Source organism: Mugil cephalus, chromosome 1 (assembly GCF_022458985.1).
Source record: "Mugil cephalus isolate CIBA_MC_2020 chromosome 1, CIBA_Mcephalus_1.1, whole genome shotgun sequence".
Classification (NCBI taxonomy): Eukaryota; Metazoa; Chordata; class Actinopteri; order Mugiliformes; family Mugilidae; genus Mugil; species Mugil cephalus.
In genome coordinates, this window is record NC_061770.1 from 41569873 (window position 1) to 41588591 (window position 18719).

An 18719-nucleotide genomic window follows, 5' to 3' on the forward strand; every position below is an offset into this window, starting at 1 on the left:
CACACACACACACACAAACAGAGCTTATCAGGGAAAAACAAGAGTTTAGAGCCTTATATGTTACAGGATACCGGGTGTGACCCTGATTTGCATTTGTATGTGTGAGTGCGATGGAGTACGGAGAGTAGAAACGGCAGTCAGCAGAGGAGATAACCCCAAAACATTCACTCTAAATTTATGCCAGGATCCCATTCCCTCTCACTGAATTAATGCTTTAATCTCTCCCTCTTTGTTGCATGTGTACTTGGGCTCAGTGTGTGTTTGTGCGTCGGGGACGTTGGGGGTGGGGGATTATATTTCTCGGCAGCCACTGTTTTAGCGCTTCTTCTGCATTCGGGAGAATTTCAGCGGCGGCGGTAGTCCGGCGCAGCCCGGGAAATTGCACCTTTTGCCATTTTTCAGCCTTCCCTCTATTCAAAGTCACACCAGCAGTGCTCATCAGTTCTGCTGTCTTTGCATTTCTCCTCCACAAAGAAATAGCTAGTGTTCTTTAATGGGAGATTACCTTCAAAAGCAAGCTTAAAAGATTATGCGCTTTCATATATATATCTTTGAGGTCCATTATTCGATGTCATTTCTTGAGCGTTCGGTGCTCTCCCTCACTTCCCCATCGCTGCTTCGTTTTTCCCGGTTGTTCTGTGTATCCTTAATTCGCTGCGTTATCTGTTGGAAGAGGTAGTCGCCTGCTCGTATTGGGCACTTTCTTTTTTTTTTCTTGTATTTATTTTATTTTTTCTGCTTGGAAATCTGTGTCACGCCGCTAACGTAGCGCGCCCTCGCTCCCGCCGCTCACTCTGCATGCAGTACCACCAACGTGTCCGCCGACAGGCCGCATCCATAATTTATTCCGTTCCAAAATGAAAAATCAGCCGTATGCCGGGGAATATTCATTTTCCTCATCACCGTCCTGCCACCTGAGTCATCGCTTTATGAATTATTTTGACGATTGGTAATGATGTCCTGTGTTGGTAGGCCATTACAGGAGAGGAACTTAATTCGCCCATTGTTAATTAATTGCTTCATTCTTAGCGGGAGTAATAAAAATGCTATTAAGTAAAATACCTCTATCATTAACCTAACTTTGTTAATATGGGTATCAGTGGGGCTCGATAAACAAAAGCTGGAGTCCCTACTGCCGCGCAGGGGTAATTAAAAATGCACCGTCATTAATTATACTGGATGGGAGGTTGTCCAATGAGTTGGAGTTGACTATTCCCTCCTCAACCATGATCTCCATCAGGCGCTCAGTAGAAGCCTTTCTTATCAGGCCTGGACTTCCTGTTGTTTCTGTACATAGAAACTACATATAAAGTCACAAAATCCAACGTTTGGAGCATGTACCGCTTACCGTTTGCGCGCCGCTTCTGACATGCTTCAAGCCATAATGAGGCCTGTATCGGATTTTGATAGATGAAAGACGGGAATTATGCAAACTGCTATAAAATGTGTTTGGCCAAGAGACCATAAAGTAATTCTCAGGTTAAGTATCTCTTATCTCGGCTGTATAAACAGATAAGTTTGCACCGTAGATAGGTGGATAGCTGAAGCACCTTTTGCAATTTTTTTTTTTTTTTCTTTTTGTGGACTGGGTACTTTTCCTTAGAGGTATGACACCTGAGCAACCAAGACAAGAATGTAGCAATAGAGGTAATGGAAAATGTAGTTGCGCTGCATCACTGATTAACAGAGAGATAAATACAGTGGGAAAAAGGGGAAGGAAAGCGTCGCATCAGTAAAAGTTGCTCGGCAAACAAAGGCCGGCATTAATTATAGGCACCTTGTTCGACACAATTCACTCGGCTGAGTAAAAAAAATTAGCAGCTGCACGTAAGTTGGCCAAGGAAACAAATCTCATCGCTCCTAAAGCGAATTATCTGCAAACTTACCAGAGAGATTTTGGACAGAATTGCCAAATAAAGTCATGCGTTGCGTCAGTAAGTTGACATGTGGGCAAACATTATTAGCATTAAGGATGTGTTTTTTTTTTAATTTTATTTCATTTTTTTTCATTTGTTTGTCCACGAGACAGCTCTGACAGCAGTCCCTCGCACCCGGGAAGCAGGAATTTAGATTAACGTCGCCTTCTTACGCGTATCTCATTGTTTCCCTCCCTCCTCGCCCTCTCCTTCATCTCCTCTGCCGCTGCCTTCCCTCTTCCCTCTTCCCTTCCCCGTCTCCATCTTGTCACATTTCTGGAAAACTGCGGCGGCGCGGGCGTGAAATTGATGTGATGAAAAACAACGGGGATATCTCTATGAGCCATTTGCTTTGCCGTTACGGCCCGCCGTCTCTCCCCTCAGCGTGGCTCCGGGCCCTCTCCTGCGATTGAGGGCACGCCGCAAATTAGCCGGCAGCTATGTGAGGTTAGCGGCCAAACGCCTGGCTCGCCTCGCTCCCTCCCGCAAACCCGGCGAAACTTTGTTTTTCGGGCGAACCCGGACTCCCTTTTGTTTGGAAAGCTTCTGCCTTGGAACGCGCGTGATTCGTGACGTTCATCTGCTGTGGCGTGCCTTCAATAATCCAGAAGCAATTGAATTCACGGCGGCGGACGCAGTGTAAATTCAGAACGCCTAATGTCACTTCATATGTTAATATAATTCCAAATTGCATTTGCGCTGACAAATGGCTGCGGATACGCTAAGTAAAAAACGGAGTAATAATAAATATGCGTCCTCCGTGCGTTTCAGGAGAGATTAGATAGCGCATCATCCTAAAGCCCGGTGGTGATTTTTTATTATTATTACCGGCTTCTGTAACAGCCGGGGAAACATAAGGTGCACGGGCAAATAAAAACACTCTCCCCTCCGTTATTCTCATCCTAACATCTCCTGCATGAGCCGTGAAATCGGGCTCCGACTTATCCCGGAGCTCCGCGTTTACAAGGGGGAGATAAGGGCAGTTCAGGCCCATTGTTGCGGCCGCCGTGACCCTAAACATGAAAGGGCATCTCGGCCATCTACCATTGTGCGCGGCTACAGTATATATCGAGCCGCATAAACCCGCCCTTTTGTTGCGAAGTGAAAAGAGAGGGCCCTCTTAATTAAGCGAGCGAGAACGCAAGTGACTTCGTGCGTGCATAAATGAATACTCAAGGAAGCGACTGTGTCATCCTGGATGTGGATAAATGAATAAGTTGCTGAATGCAAGCGGCAGTAAGTGGGTTAGCATGTAAATAAATGAATAAGTTGGCAAATTAGTGTTTAAGTGCGTTAGCATGTAAATAAACGAATAAGCGGGTGAATTACAATGCGAGGGAGTTTGCGGGGCGAATAAAGACGTTAAGGAAGTGAGAATGTCAGCGGCGCAGAGGAAGTTATCTCTTGGAGGGAGAGAGAGAGAGAGAAAAAAAAAGCCTTTCAGGACACAGTTGTTGGAGCTGCGCTTGTTGCAGGGCGGCGCAGCGACTACATCTGGCCCGCGCACGTCATACATCCTCATGTACAGATGACATGCCAATTACTCCTTAATTACACGCGTCATCTGGACCAAAGTGCCCAACGCCAGCGCTGATTAATCCTGTTTATTGTGGGAGCGATGACAGTCCCGGTGGACGCACAGCACCACAAAACACACAACAAGGGATTATGAAAGGGAGTCGGAGGAGGGGGGGCAAGGGTTGACTGACTGACTGACTGACTGACTGAACGACCGGCTGCTCTTCCTCTTGGTTCCAGCCACCGATGATCAGATATCATGGAAATAATGGATGGAAATCATTCCTTTTCTAGACAGGGGGAATGACTTGAGGCACATCAGCGTTTGACTGGATTTAAAAGAAAAAGAAAAAACACCTATGGGGAAAGAAAAGGGAAAAAAAAAAAAAAGCTTTCGTTGTCAGAAACACCGAGGTTGCCTACTCACGAGGAAAAGTCAACATTATTGCTCAGCACAATCTGCGACGTGCTTACGCGCGCTTCCACGCCGGGCGGGCGGCCGCCGAGTCACTTCAACATCGCGTCCGGTTAAAATCCACGATTTTACACACATCACAACCAATTACTTTCTGTCATCTCCAAATATGCATCTCATTAACCCCCCCACCTCCTGCTTGTTGCTGCTAACGAGAGCGAGGGGAAGGGAGGGCGCTTTTTGCAAACCCAATTTTATTTCCAAAAAAAATGCGATAGTCGCAGGAGGAGGATGGGGGCAACGGGTTCATGTTGGCAGCGGAAGGGACAGTGTGTGAAAACCTAGACCTTCCTGTAAATGAATAGCGCACGTGAGCGAGATATCCATCGTAAGCAGGAAGATCTCAGACCGTGACCGGAATATGCGGGGGGTGGGGGGGTGGGAAGGTGGTAACCATTAGATCGACGCTAAGATAGAGGGGGGATGTGGTCGGACTGGCGGCGCTGGAGCGCGGGGGGACCGGGGTCAGCAGCGGTGGAGAGGAGGTTCGTCTTGAGATGACTTGGGAGCGCGGCGAGGTGGCTGCTAGCCTTCCATCGCCGTGACCCCTTTGTGGAAACCAACACTTCCTGTCCCCAATCACTCCTCCGCGTACTTAGCTTCCATCTTCCTTCCCTTCCCTCTATATCCTCCTCTAATTCATGCCCCGTCTTTGTCCAACTCCTTCCATCACTCACAGCAGCTCCCTCTTGCTTTTGTTACTCCCTGTCACACTCTCTTTCAGCATTAGCTCCATCTCCATCCATCTGCTCCTTTTGTCTCTTTGCTCTTTTTCACTAAGGATGCCTTGGCAAAAATGGGTATTGACTGCGCCTTCTCTTTCCTCTCATCCCTGCTCCGTCTTTTTTTTTTTTCTTTTCTCCTCCCCACCCCATCACCGTGTTCTCCAGCGGTACATGCTCCTTTTAGGAGGTGATGTGAAGAGTAGTAGAAATGCACCCTGTAAGGGGAAAAAAAAAAGGTGATGATACAATCAGTTTTATTGTGCTGTAAGGATTTTTTTTTTTCAGGCTTGTGGTTATACACCCCGTATGCAGGCTGTATGAAAGAATTGCAATTCGCATGCATTTTTCACCCCCCCCCCCCCCCCCCCCCTCCCTCTCTCTCTCATTCCCCTTTTTTCCTTCTCTTTTCATTGCTGAAAATAATTAGGCTGCAGTCTGGACTCAGGGGTGTAACGTTTCTGCTCACGTTTCCGTGATACAAGAGTAGGAGGAGAAAAAAAAGAAAAGAAAAGAAACTGGTTGTGCTGCTCCAGAAATTTCTACCTGTGTGTCACCAAACATCCCTACCTACCTCCACTCCCCCCCTCCCTTCCTCCCATCTCTCCCTTGATTCTGTTTTAAGGTGGAGTTCCACAAGGCACAATGCACTTTAGCTGACCTAATTTTTCCCTGGCGCTACTCCAGCACTAAGAGTACATAAGGACTGCGCTGTCAAGGTATCCAGCCTCGCCTCTCTATTATTTTAGAAATCAGGCAACATCTGTTGTGCTTTGGGCCCTCCTCATGACTCACAGGGGGTTTTTGCACTTTCCAGAAAAATCGCACCTACGTTTGCCTGTAGCTAGCGATGAAAACTCATGAATGTATTTTCTGTTTTCCGGAGTTCAGTTCGGCTCTTTCTGCTGCTGTGTTTTGAATTGTGTTAGACATTTAAACACGCAGTTCACAATTCATACGCGAGTACACGTGTCTTCTGTGGGGCCTTAGCTTTGAGTCGGGACGTCTGAACTTCGCGTTCGACTTCCAAAAAGTGCCCGAGTGGGTTTTTCAGACGTCAACAAGCCTTGTTTTCATGGGCCCCTTCAGTCGAAGCGGATTCCGCCGCCTTCCTCCCCACAAGTGCATCTCATTTCCTTCAGTTACATTGCCGGGCATGTGGCATCTGTTGGAAATTTTACAGCGATTTTAAAGGTTCGGTTTGTAGCATTTTAAGCACAGGGAGCGCCCAAACCTTGTTTATGGATGTGTGTGTTTGCAACCCACCCTCACGGTCCATAAATTTTAATATTCCTTGCGAGGGCTATACCCAAGCAAAACACAAAGTGCCTCACAAGTCCCTGCCTGGAGCGCCAGTTTAGCAGAGTTCTCCAGCAAGACGCATTACACGGCAGACGGGCCGCACGCTCACAGCTCGCCCCTCTTCTTCCTGCCGCCGCTTTCCGCATGCATCTTGCATGAGTCGCCGGCGATTTTTTAAACAAGCCCAATAACGGCTCGACGACGACGAGGGGCTCCGACGGGAGGCCGCGACTCACATCGCCGCGTGGCCGTGATATTATTCAACTCTGAGGACGGGGAGGGGATACGCCCACTGCCTCTTTCTGCGGCTCTTCCAAAACGGAGACAGAGTGTGGGAAGGGGAAGGAGGAAGGGGAAGGGGAGGGGAGGGTCCTGCGTTGCGCCCCAGGCTCCTTTTTTGTGTTTACCAGTCCCTGCGTGGGACTGATGCTATTTTCGATTCCGAGGCTCTGCCATGGCTAACTGGCCCTAGCCTCTTCATGCCATTTGCCTTAATAACGTGGGCCGGACTCTCTGCGGGGAGAGAGGCCGCCATCCTGAGAGTGGCTAAATGACACAGTGGAGTTCATTGATGGAAAGGATTACATGCTCGCACACAGGGCGGCAAGGCGACGGGTCCTCTGAAGGACACTACAAAGAGAGGTGATGTAAAATCTGCACAGGGAGAGAATGCACTAGCTTACTGTATGTCAAAGGGCGAGCGCTGGCATAATTTGTGGCTCCACGCTGTTTATCTTGCTTGTAATGCATGAGTTAGGAGCTGGGATGCGGAGGCCAAGCAGATGTATCGTGAGAGGTGTCGCTGTGAAAGGTAAGAGATCGAAGCTTTTTTAAAAGCACAAGAAGATCTTCTCATGTCACTTAGTTTATTAAAGGGTACTTACAATACAGCAGTCCTGTGTGATCATTTGACACCATGTTAGAATGTCATATTTGCTTTGCGTATCCGTTTACATTTCCTGTAGCCACTTCTCCGTGGCATTACATCCTGTGTTATTGTAGAGACTGTTGTGAAATGTGACCACTTCCTCCACAGTCCCCTAATATGGAGAAAACAATATGACTTATCAAGTGGAAAAATGACCCACGCGCCACAGATCTGAAAGCACATCAAATGACAACCCGGAGAACGGAGCGTAAGCTGTCTTATTATAGTCCTGAACAATGCATGAGTAGACCGAGCACTCTGTTTTACCTCTGCCCTCAATTAATTCATATGAATCCAGCCACCATGTATTAAAATGGCCAGATGCTAGGATGGATTCTGTTGGGAGCAATGACATGCAACAAAGTGATATGAATCATCCCCCCACACTGTGCGGCGGCACACTCTCAGAGGGCCGGTGACACAATTTATGGAAAAAGCAAAACAAGACACAGCCACTTAAGAATGGATGCGCTGTCAAAACAGACACTGTTTAAAAAAAGATTGTATCGAATCCAGCGCGCCCGTAATTTACAGGGGATCAGTACAAATTCTGCTCTTTTATGTTAATATCAAATTCGGTCTACACCGAGAAATGCAAATGGGAGGATTTGTACTATGAGTCAAGCCACCTTGAATATTCAAACAAAGATAATTATCTGTGGATTAGCCCCATTTTAGCTCTAACAACTCCACTTGTCAGCTGACTCTGGGAAAATGGCTTAATCATTGAGATCCTTGTGTTTTGTCTGCACCTGAATCCCGGTAATGTTGTTCACATTGCTTTATATTTTGATGTGAAGCTGTGAAACGCTTTTCAATTCAATTCAGGTCAAATCACTTTATTTTATTTGTCCCCAAGGGTCAGTTTAAAAGGGCAGTAATAAAGGTGTGTCAGTTGTAACATGTATTTGTGCGCTTTCACGGTGCAGTTTCGAATGTTGCTGCCAAACAGACCGACCCCTTCACGGCCTACGTCACTGTGACGTCACGATGTTAGCTGGAGGCAAAACAGAGTTAAGCTTCAGGCGAACGCTTTCACTTTCAACCATAAAAATGTCGTCTTGGTGTGTTTTTTTGGTGCCAAAACTGTAAAATCGAAAACATTAACTTGGAAGTTTTATCACGTACCAGCCACTGCCAGTTGTAGACAACTTTGGTTTGGCTTTGGCGATTAAAAAAAAGGATTGGAGTGAGACAATCAACAACAACGCGCACACTTCTTATCAGATAACATTAATATGTAATGCATGATCAATTTCAGCCTGGATAACGTTATGGGTTACACTAAATTGTGACTGAAATTTCGTTAAGTTAATCTTTATTTAGGTGATTCTTGTTACATGTTAATGCTAATGCTAACATGGAGCTAATGTAATGTTAGTTGTGTGTTTCAGGGGTGTCCAAGCAGAATTTGCTTTTACTACGTTACCCTCCACAGTGGTTCCACTTCCTTCTTGTAATATCTTTGTTAGAAAGGTTTCACTTGCTAAAGACAGACCAGACTTTGTCCCCTCTGTGTCCTCCTTCAGTCAAATCGTTCATCCGGTGAGTGAGAGTGTGGGGATCGGTGAATATAGTCCCATCAGTCAGAGTCACCTTTTTAAAATAACACTCATGGCCCCAGAGAGTGAGTGTATTAGTATATTCTCTAAAATATCCGTTTTCATTGACCATTCGTGTCAAAACAGTCCATTGAAATACGCTAACCTCCGTTTACAGGCTATAGTGTTTGAGATGTGTTGCATCCAGTTAAGCCCCGCCCCTCAAAAAATGTCACATTGTTTACAAACCATGAAGGGGTCTATAAAAGACATTATTTTGAAAGTTGTGCTCTCTGCCACTAAAAAATAAAATGGAAAATACTTGTCAAACCACTTCAATCACTTGTGTTTCTCGACTATTTCACAAACTCCCACGAGACTCGGCCGGCCTCGCAGTTTGTCATGCTCAAAGCCTTAGGGGAGAGGGCCACAAGTCGGGTCCATCATACGACAACATGCCAGGCATCAAATGGGTGTGAACGATTTTTCGCACTCCATCCTATAGGTTCGGCCCCCCTTAAGAGGTGATATCTATAAGAGTGGATAAATGCAGGCAGGGAGGATGTGAAAGCACGACCCAAGGCCATTCTCGGGAGCAGGGGAGACTGAACACGGCTCGACGTTCTCGCCGCAGCTCCGAGTGTTTTTCGGCCTGACAGTCCTCTCTCCGAAGTGCGCTGCTAAACATCCACCTATTTCTCATTCCACGCCAGCCTGCGACGGTCTCCCTTTACTTATCCGTTCATTATCAGCTCTCCACGGCTGAAACAAAAAGCTGTGGCATTTCAAAGATTACCTGTACTTCAGCTGCGCCGTAGAACCCCTCAGAATTGATTCCTATATCTACAAATCTCTACCGCCGCATACATAAATATCCAGCCGCAAGCAAGAAAGTGTTTGCAGGAATGAAAAAAAAAAGAAAAAAAAAGGCCATTCAAGAAAGGAAATCAAAACATTATATCTATATTTAGCTTCTGTTGCCTTAATTGGCATGAAGAGTACAATCAGATAAGCCTTTTTGACTGTGACTCACATGCTGCTTCGGGAGAGGGAGAAATATCATTTACCAGCATATATCCCTTGCCAAGATTTTTCTTTTTTTGGCACACCAATGCTATTACACAAGTTGGGAAGTCTCTCTCAGACCATACCTGCGATTACTCACGTTTGTTTGACACATTTGCCGGTAACTTAAAGTAGACTTTTGTCATCGCAGAAGGACTTAAATCCCGGCCGTTGAGCGTTTTATCTCTGCCGGAGCCACAAATCCACCTACCTTCGAGCTCTGTGTCAGTCCCATGTTGCCCCTATATTATTATCTGTGTGGTGCCGGTCCATCTGGGCTCTGCGAGGTCACTGCACACGCCACCTGCTCCGATCTGGTTTTTTTCCTCGGCTTCTGGGTGGCATCTCTGGGCACGCGCGGAGGGGCAGATGTATGGATTTACTGGCACAAATGTCCTCGCACGGCCATAAACGTACAGAACATGCTAGGTGTACACTTCCTCGCTGGCGTGTGCTCCGTGCAATTTGCATTTCCATCCCCCCAGAACCTTTTTACTGGTTTCTGTGCAATTTTGTGTTTAATGAGTCTTACTGTATGTGGTTCACTAATTTAGGGAGACAATTGCTCCTTGCATGCTCAGGTGGACTTAATAGGCTTACAAGAGTAAAAATTGGATTGGGGTTAGCATATTCCGTGGAGTGAGTTTCTTATTACAGGAATGTATTGTCGGAAGTTAACTCAAAAACAACATCCAAACAGGAACAAATAAACAGCATTATTTTAACAATTTGCTCAAATATCTCACGCCACTGTGAGGGTTGCCTAATTCGAATTGCAATAACTCATTAAGATTTGCATACAGAATGATTTATTTGTTAAATGATCAGAGGGGGGACAATAACATTTAACTTAGGATTCCTCCTGCAACTCTTCCCAACAGCAAAAACAAAAAAAACGCTGTGTTTGAAATGTCCACAAAGCTACTGTTGTCATTTTACTGGTAGGCGCTGTTGCCTATACACGTCCTGTTGACACTGTATACATGGTTGATACTGCCACCTGTCCTTTTTATCGCCTCTCAATGGACAAAGAAATACCAAATTACCCTCTTTGATATTTTACACGCCAAACACAGGGGTGGTTATGTTACAGCGGAGTTGAAGTCAGCGCAGAAAGTCACGCAGAAAGGGGTTTATATATGGGAACATACTTGTCTTGGATGAAGGTAATTTATATAAACAGAAATGGCGATGTTTTCTGTTTTCTGCCACAGCTGCTAAGGGAGAAAGCTGAAGTTTAACTTGGGATTGATTGCACTGATCCTGAAACTCGTATACGGGGAAAGACGCGATTTCCTTCGGCCCATTTGTGCGTACGGAGACTCAGCGCCTCACTTGGTGTTTTTGCGCGTCCCTGCAGCCGTGGATATTTTTACAGCAATCTGTGTAAAGACTTTTTTTTTTTTTTTTTTTTTTTTTTTAAGTATTTGTGGCCTCAGTTCACCAGGATCTCGAGCAATCTTCAAAGCGAACACGTGGAGGAGAGCTAATTGTGACAAATTAGAGAGAGGTCGCCATAAATAAATAAATAAATAAATAAGATCCAAAACGCTCAAATTCTTTTGGTGTCCTTTTTTTCTAGTTTGACAACAAAATAAATCACTGGCCAGGGCACAGACAAAATAAGTATCAGGTTTTTAGACATTCTCACACCAATTCACGAGATTTGAGATCATTTAACATTTTTTTTTTGTTCTTTAACAGAAAGCTTAGATCATTAGTTCGAGGTTCACGCTCTCAAAAAAAAAAAAAGATCTGGATGCGAATGTTTTACGCAAGTAAACGAATTAACCTGAAGATTTAGAATGACCGCATTACACCACAAGCAAAACACAAGTGCCGTTTTTTTAAGATATACGTCAGATTGTGGTTTTAATGTGGACATTTCTTGCAGTGCACGGAGAGGATTTTACTATGTGTGCGCAGCCAGACTCCGCCTGCTCGCCGCGCGTCACTGGCGAGTAGTGTGGAAGCGGAGTCACTCCCCTGCCTACTTTTAATAGCTTTGTCATGTGATGGAAAGCAGTTGTAAGACAGGTGCCCTCGGTTCATTCTCGGCGAGGGGCAGCAGTTGCCTGTGTGCGAGCGAGTGGGAAGCGTGTGTGGATTTCTTTTTTACTTGAGTTCTTCCTTTTTTTCTTTTTTCTTTTTTCTTTTTTTTTTTTTTTTCCTTTTTCGGACCGTCATTCTGTGGCTGGATGGCGTGGGACAGGTGTAACCAGGACTCGGTCTGGAGAGAATTAGAGGTGAGCGCATCTAAAACAAATCCGACTTCTTTCATCTTTCTAGACCTCTGGACTTTCTTTTTTCCCCTGGAACGATGGACAGCACTGGCTACCCGAGACAGTGATTTCCACATAAGTCTACGCTCCTCTCTCCTCCTCCTCCTCTTCTGCCTGTGCTGTCCGTGGCATGCCGGTGTAGTGCGCGTCTGGACGCAGTTGATGATGCGAGGGATATACAACACAGGGGATATATGACAAGTGGAGGGAATGTGCGGAATCTCCCTTTTCATCTCGGTTAAAGGTGTAGTTGTTCTAAAGCGTGCACGGGCTCAGGACCACTGCTTTCCTTATAGGATCTCAGTCGGAGCGAGTGCTTGCAAGCTGGCGGATATCTTTCCAACCGCGGACTGTACGCGCTCCGGTGCCGAGAAGGTTTTCATGCCGAAATGACCGAAATGTCTCAAAGTCAGGTATTTCGCTGACGCATGAAACCCACTCACGACAATAAGCCGTTTGATGTGCTGTGTCGGGATAGCGCATTTTTTTTTATTTATTTATTTTTTATTTATTTTCAAAGGCAAGAGCAAAGGTTGTCCACACTGAGGCACCGCTATCTGGCGTTGCGCAGGAGCATCATGTTGTTAATGGTACCGGCCACGGTCTGGGTGCCAACATCCCCAGCCGGAGGAGCGCTGCCCCGGCTGGAGAGCAGCATCCAGCCGGAGTCGATGCTCTTGGTGTTTGTGCGAATGCTCCAATTTCTGTCCAACTCATTGTTTCACGTTCGCTCCAGACGTCTTTTTTGTTATTTTTTTATTATTATTATTCTGGCGTGCCTGGTTAAAGTGCATGCAGATGATAACGCACATCAAAAGGATACTTATTCGTCTCATTTCCCCCCTTAATTCTGCAGAGTCCATCCAGCCTTTCATGGAGGTTTAGGTCTACCTGGCTGTAGCCTGCACTCACGCTTTCACAGTAACTACATGATACGACTGCAGTCCGGCTGCACGTTTGTGATTACGCGGTGTTATCATGAGACAGACGCGTTCTCCTGTTCAGTAAAAGTAAAATGATGTGTTGTTTTCCCATTCGGAAGCCTCGCGTTGTGCACTTTAATCCAGGTACGCTTCAGGGGAGTGACTTTACCGTTTGGGCAGCGACAGCGTTCAGTTTTTTCCAGTGTCAATCCAACGCATGCACGCGTATTCTTGAAGCCCCCTTTTAGATCGCTTTCATGAAAATGCATTTGCACTGAAAGCTTACTCTTTGTCCAATAGAGCTGTCGTCCGGGACTACGAGCGTCCCCCTAATAATCTTCCTGGCAGGTGCTTTTATGGGAAATGCGTGCGTAAATCACTGGAGCGCCGTGGTGCACCCAGAGTGCCTGTCTGGCGGCGCTGTTTCATTAGTTCACCAAGAACTCCATAATATAATTGACCAGAAGACGTCTAGCCTCTGAATACCCGAGCAGCTTTGTTGTTTGTTTGTTTTTTGTTTTTTTCCCTCCGTGCCGTGCCTTGTCTGACTGGATCATCTCAGGGGGAAGCCTGAGACGCAGTGAGTCTGTCCCCTCCGCCTGCGGTTGCAGCATAACGGATTTGTCTCATCACAGTCTAAGTCATCGTGTATTTGTGTTGGTGCGGTTCCGAGGACAGATGAGCTGAGACGCCGGTGTCTGGGCGGTTTTTTCCCCACTTGGCACAGCTTCCGTCTCTCGGCTCTGCCCCCGAGAAGAACCCGACTCCCACTCCTCCTCAGTGATCGGGCCAAATACCTCCCGGCTTCGCCCGGGGATGTCTATCTTATATCTTTCTTAAGGCCACCCCGCAGCGTTCACACAATGGCTGACGTGTTGTCAACGAAATTAGGAGCGCGTTGCCTATTAGGCAGCATCCAGAAATCCGTTCTCTCAGACTTGGATTTAGATTTTCACAGTCACAGAGTGTAAACACGCCTCTAGACTGGGGGTGTTTTTTTGCCTTTTAACGACCACTGACAACAGAGCTCAAAGTTTGCCCACCAGGGATCGCAGTCTTGTCTGACTTGTGCTCATTTCAGCTGTTGGTTACCTGCTGGTGGCTTTGCATACTGAAAATGATTAGTCAATTGTGCAACGTGAAGGGAAGAGGCCTGCGCGGTGCGATGCATGTCTGCAAAACCGGCCGAGCCGCCACGTGAACTTGCTGCCCCCCCCCTCTTCCCCCATCCCTTAAGACACCTTTCCAGTTCCGGTCCACAGCACTCACTTGCAGCCAGAGAGGAGATGATTGTGATGATTTGTGTGCGCGAAGGAAGCCGGGAACAGCTGCTACATACAGCACACATTGGCTAGATTACATAAAAGTGACTGGTGAATAACAAAATGTCAACAGGCTGCATTTACTAGGCAGGGAGGCTCGCACCAATCAGAGCGCGGCCGCACATTGTACTGGAGGTTGAACGGAAGCTAAGTGGGAACAGGTTGCAGGTTTTGTTGTGCAAAGCAAGCTGACCTGCTGCTTGTCAAAAAGCTGTTCTGTTAATTATCAATAGAGTAATGGTGCGGAAGGTTATAAATTAAGTGTGTCACATGAAAGATTTAGCCACGGGTTCGGGATGGGTTTTGACTCGCGTCCAGATTTCCTGCATTGTTTTCCCATTATGTCCCATATGAGAGAGATGTGATTTCTGTCTGACCGCTTTCACTGTGTCTCGTTGTGTCCCCAGTGTGCTGCCTTGGTTGGTGAAGACCAGCCTCTCTGCCCAGACCTCCCTGAACTTGACCTCTCAGAGCTGGATGTCAGTGACTTAGATGCAGACAGTTTCCTGGGCGGCCTCAAGTGGTACAGTGACCAATCAGAGATAATTTCCACTCAGTATGGGAATGAGGCGTCCAATCTTTTTGAGGTAAGTAAGACCCTTTTAGTTGCCCCCATCGGTGTTTTTCCTCTGTTTGCATTTGTCTGATTTCCTCCACGCTGCTGCTCCTGTGCACCATCTCTGCGCGGTGACTTTACTATCAGTTATTCATCAGTCATTGTGCCCCAGCCAACACAACACCCTATCAAATTGTTGAACCCGAGCCAGACAAAATGTACAACTGTTACCCGTTTACAAACATGCTTTAACATTGCTCCGAAGTACAAAAGAGGAGATAACGCTTGAGGGACGATAAGCCCGGGAGGACCTTTGTCCCCGTGTTTGGGTCCTGGCTGTTTTTTCTGCCTTATCAAAACTTTGTGCGTTTATTTCAGCCCAGCGTCAGTTACGCGGCGCACATCTGAAGGAACGTATCTGTAGTAAACTCGCGGCGCGGGGAGCGTGTTGCAAAATGCTTCTCAAAGGTTGAAGCGTAAAACTTTAATCTTTGCCCCCCCGCCCCCCTCCCTCCTCCTCCCTCCCTTCTCCTGCTCTCTCTCTCTCTCTCTCCCTCCTCCTCCCTCCCTTCTCCTGCTCTCTCTCTCTCTCTCTCTCTCCTCCTCCTATCCCTTTCTGACTCTCCCTTTCTGTTCTCACCCGGCGACAAACGAAGTCCACGGAGGGTGATGATCTGGCCAGAGCCATAAAGCCATCGGTCTTGGGACTGAGTTCCAGTCCCCAGTTCATTATAAGCCTTTATCAGTGCCAGAGATAGACAAGAAAGACTGAGATTGGATGCTTTAGCCTCGCCTCAGGAGGAAAAACCCTGTCTGAGACGGCTGTGTGTGTGTGTGTCTGTGGCCCTGTCATGTACTCACATTTCCAGGGTCTCTGTCATGTGTTTTATGTATGTGTGAATGCGCGCGTGCGTGGTCTTGCAGGCAACAGTTGATAACAGACTAAATTCTTTCCACGTTTGACCTCCTCCCTACCACCACCACCACCACCTTTTCAGAGGCTCTTTATATCACCGCACATTCTGCCTCTGTGGACCACCCCATCACACACACACACACACACACACACACACACAATACGGGGGGGCCTAAAATACAAGCTGGTGTGACTGTGACTCTTCTGTCGTCTGAGAGCGATATGGCTCGCAGCCACCGAGTGGCTCTGGGGATGGATAAAAATACCAAGGAGGGTGCACACATGTTTTTGTGCATGTGTGTATCCGTGTGTCATTTTAAAACACAATGGACCACAGCACACACCAAAGGACCCTTATGAGGGAACTAGCTCTGAGCGAGAAGTAGTGACTTCAAATGTGGGATGGAGTGTGTGTGCGTGTGCGCACATGCTCCCGCACACCGGAGCACGTGTTTGCCTCCACATGAATGCTGTACATTTCAGTGAGCGGGGCGACGTCCTCGCACTCTCAACAAGCCAGCAGCTATTGTATTATGCCGGGGATATGGAAAGGCTTCTAATTAAGCGGTGAAATCGGGGGTTTCAAAGCAAGCAATACATTTCCTAGACCAGTTTTTTTTTTTTTTTTCTTCCCCTCCTCCTTTGGAAAGTTTCTAGTCACCATATGAAGTGCTCAGTTCATCACACGGCAAGACCCAGCTAATCCCCCTTAATCTGACAGAGGAAAGTTTGCTCCTCGGCGAGGATCAGGAGTCTGGGGCTGCAGCTGTACTTCCTGCAGCCCCCTGATTGGACTCTGCGCACAAAACAGAGAAGCGTCCAATCGAGAGCCGGAGATTAGAGAAAGTGTTAATAACTGACCGCGCCGAACGGGCCTGCGAGTGTGTTTTCCTCTCTTGCGAACAGATCCACTCAAAAGTCGGTATGTATGTGATCGTAATTAAATAATAATAAAAAGACAAATAAAGCAGACAATCGAGACTGTCTTGAGTAGCCCAACGTGTGAACAGCTGGGTGCAGCTGTCGCGCCGGGGCCCTTCTTTGAAACGTCCCCATCGCACAGTTTGCTCCCTGGAAGTTGTAACGTTGCGTTCATTAGTCCAGTAAGTCAGCTGCTGGAACGATTTGCAGCTTTGACAAATGAGTGAACCGCTAGGGTTGGGCAGTGTGGCTGCGTCCAGAACTATTGTTGTCACATTAGACAAAGTCTGTTTTAATCATTAAAGGGATCATTGAAATTGTTTACACCCTGCATAAACAGAGGAAATGTGTGCATGAACACTTTCTTTTTTTTTTTTTTGTCCGTGTTTCTATCAGTGTGTGTGTGTGTTCTGTTCCCTAAGTAGCATACAATCTTAGATCACAAGCTGTCCCCTGGCTGGCCTTTTGCTCTATTCCCTGCCACTGTCCCCACTGTCCCTGACATAAAATGTAGAGAATGATACGCCACATCACACCCCCTCTTGTAACACACACACACACACACTGATACGCACACACAACAGCGATCGCTCCTGGCGCAGCGTGTTTGACACCTCTTCAAAACGGGCCTACCGTGAAAGTCCACGGTCTATTTCGGGCCACAGTTGTTAAGGGGCAGTTACTCCAATAAGTTCCCAATGTACTGCCAAAGATAACGGCGCAGGAGTGCGACCCAGTGTCTTTTCAACCACAGGTCCCGTCTCAGGTTTCACGTCAAACCGTGGCCGCCCGAGTGACGGATACGTGTCACATTGGGTCTCTCGGCTCGCTCGGATTCCGCTGCGGGGCGTCCCGAGCGGCGGCGTGGCCGTATCACACGTATACAGATGAAGGCATTTACAGCTGTTGTGCAGGCTGCGAGGGCGGCCCATGCGACCCTGAGAGAAAATTGGCACCGGGCTTACCTTTAGGCACGCGCTCCCCGCGAAACCTGTCCCGTCGCAAGATGCGGCGACGACGGATGGACACTTGGAACGAACGAACAAGGGCAGATGGAAAAAAAAAAAAAAAAAAAAAGGGGAAACGAAAGGGAGGTGCAGAGACAGAAAAGGCCAACGGGTGACAAGACGGGCAGACAGAGAGGGACGGGGACAGATGGGTGGTGAGATAGACAAACGTATAGATGAGGAGAAGCTTGGACCGGCGCCAGGTGTGAGCAAAGCTCACGGATTGGAAGTAAAAGGTTGTGGGCTTAGAAGGTAGTAAAATAAGATGCGGCGGCTTAAAGCATTACTCCGATATTGTAAAGAGACATGCTGCGAGCGCGTGCACGTGGAGAATCTTCCAGACGCACATCACTCCAGCGGGATGCGGCGCGTGTGTGTGTGTGCGTTGGCATCGGCCTCCAGAGGAGGCATTATGCTGCTTTGTCTCCCATGTTTGCGCCTTATTGGACAGATGCTCGGCTTATTCTTAAATCGGGGCAGATTAGATTGATTGGGTCATCTTTAGCAGGCTTTGATAAAAACAGGTTGTGCCAGGATGCTTCCCCGTCTTTTATTTCTTTCTCTTTTCTCTTTTCCTCTCAGACATGTGGGGGAACAGATTAGCTCGCACACTTGTTGGTGGTCGGCCCGTGAGCTGAAACAGCACAAAGTCACAGACCCTCTGAGAGGAACTGTCACGCCCTCGCACACACACACACACACACACACACACACACACACACACACACACAAACACACACACACACATAGAGGCAGCAGAGACCCTTATTGTCCCTGTTCCCGCTCCCTGCTGAATGCCGGGTTGCGTTTATTTTGCAAATTTATGCTGACATTTGAGAGTGCACCACCCGCACCAGTTCACTGCACCAGCAAAGGCTGTAGGAATTATCATATTCCACTGTATAATATGATTTCCTCAAGTGAGCCTTATTAGGATACACCATGCTCCGCTCATCTCGAGTCGCCTTCCGTTTCGCCCGTGCTGATGCGTTGTTTGCACTGTCTGATGGAAGAAATCCTCCGTCGCTGCCGGGGCGGAGGCGAAGCGCGCGGCGAGACCCGCGGCTGTACTGTTTCGAGATGCACAAACGAGAGGGGGACGGGGGGAGGGGGGGGGGGGGCAAATAGGTGCAGATGCATGGTGGAGAGATGCAGACGTGGCCTATCCAAGCCCGTGTCATCTCGGAGCGTCTGTCAGATCCACTCCACAACAAGAGCTCCCTCCGTTCGCTGGCCCCGAACGCGCAACACCGCGGGCTTCCGTCCGCCCTCCCGCTCTCTCCGTCTTTTCACTCCCGAGGCGAAGCATTTGTTCCTGGCTGATG

The 18719-nt window shown here is 47.6% G+C and overlaps 1 protein-coding gene across 14 annotated transcripts in view; it reads left to right on the forward strand.

Annotated features, from left to right (window-relative positions):
- The window catches only part of ppargc1a (peroxisome proliferator-activated receptor gamma, coactivator 1 alpha), a 272323-nt gene that overhangs the window by 224680 nt on the left and 28924 nt on the right, over nucleotides 1-18719 (forward strand). For 7 of the 14 annotated variants that reach the window (XM_047579431.1, XM_047579421.1, XM_047579464.1 and 4 more), the window contains exon 2: nucleotides 14402-14581. In XM_047579431.1, coding sequence (XP_047435387.1) covers nucleotides 14402-14581 — 180 coding nt within the window. The other 7 variants (XM_047579438.1, XM_047579524.1, XM_047579499.1 and 4 more) reach the window with 2 other exon arrangements.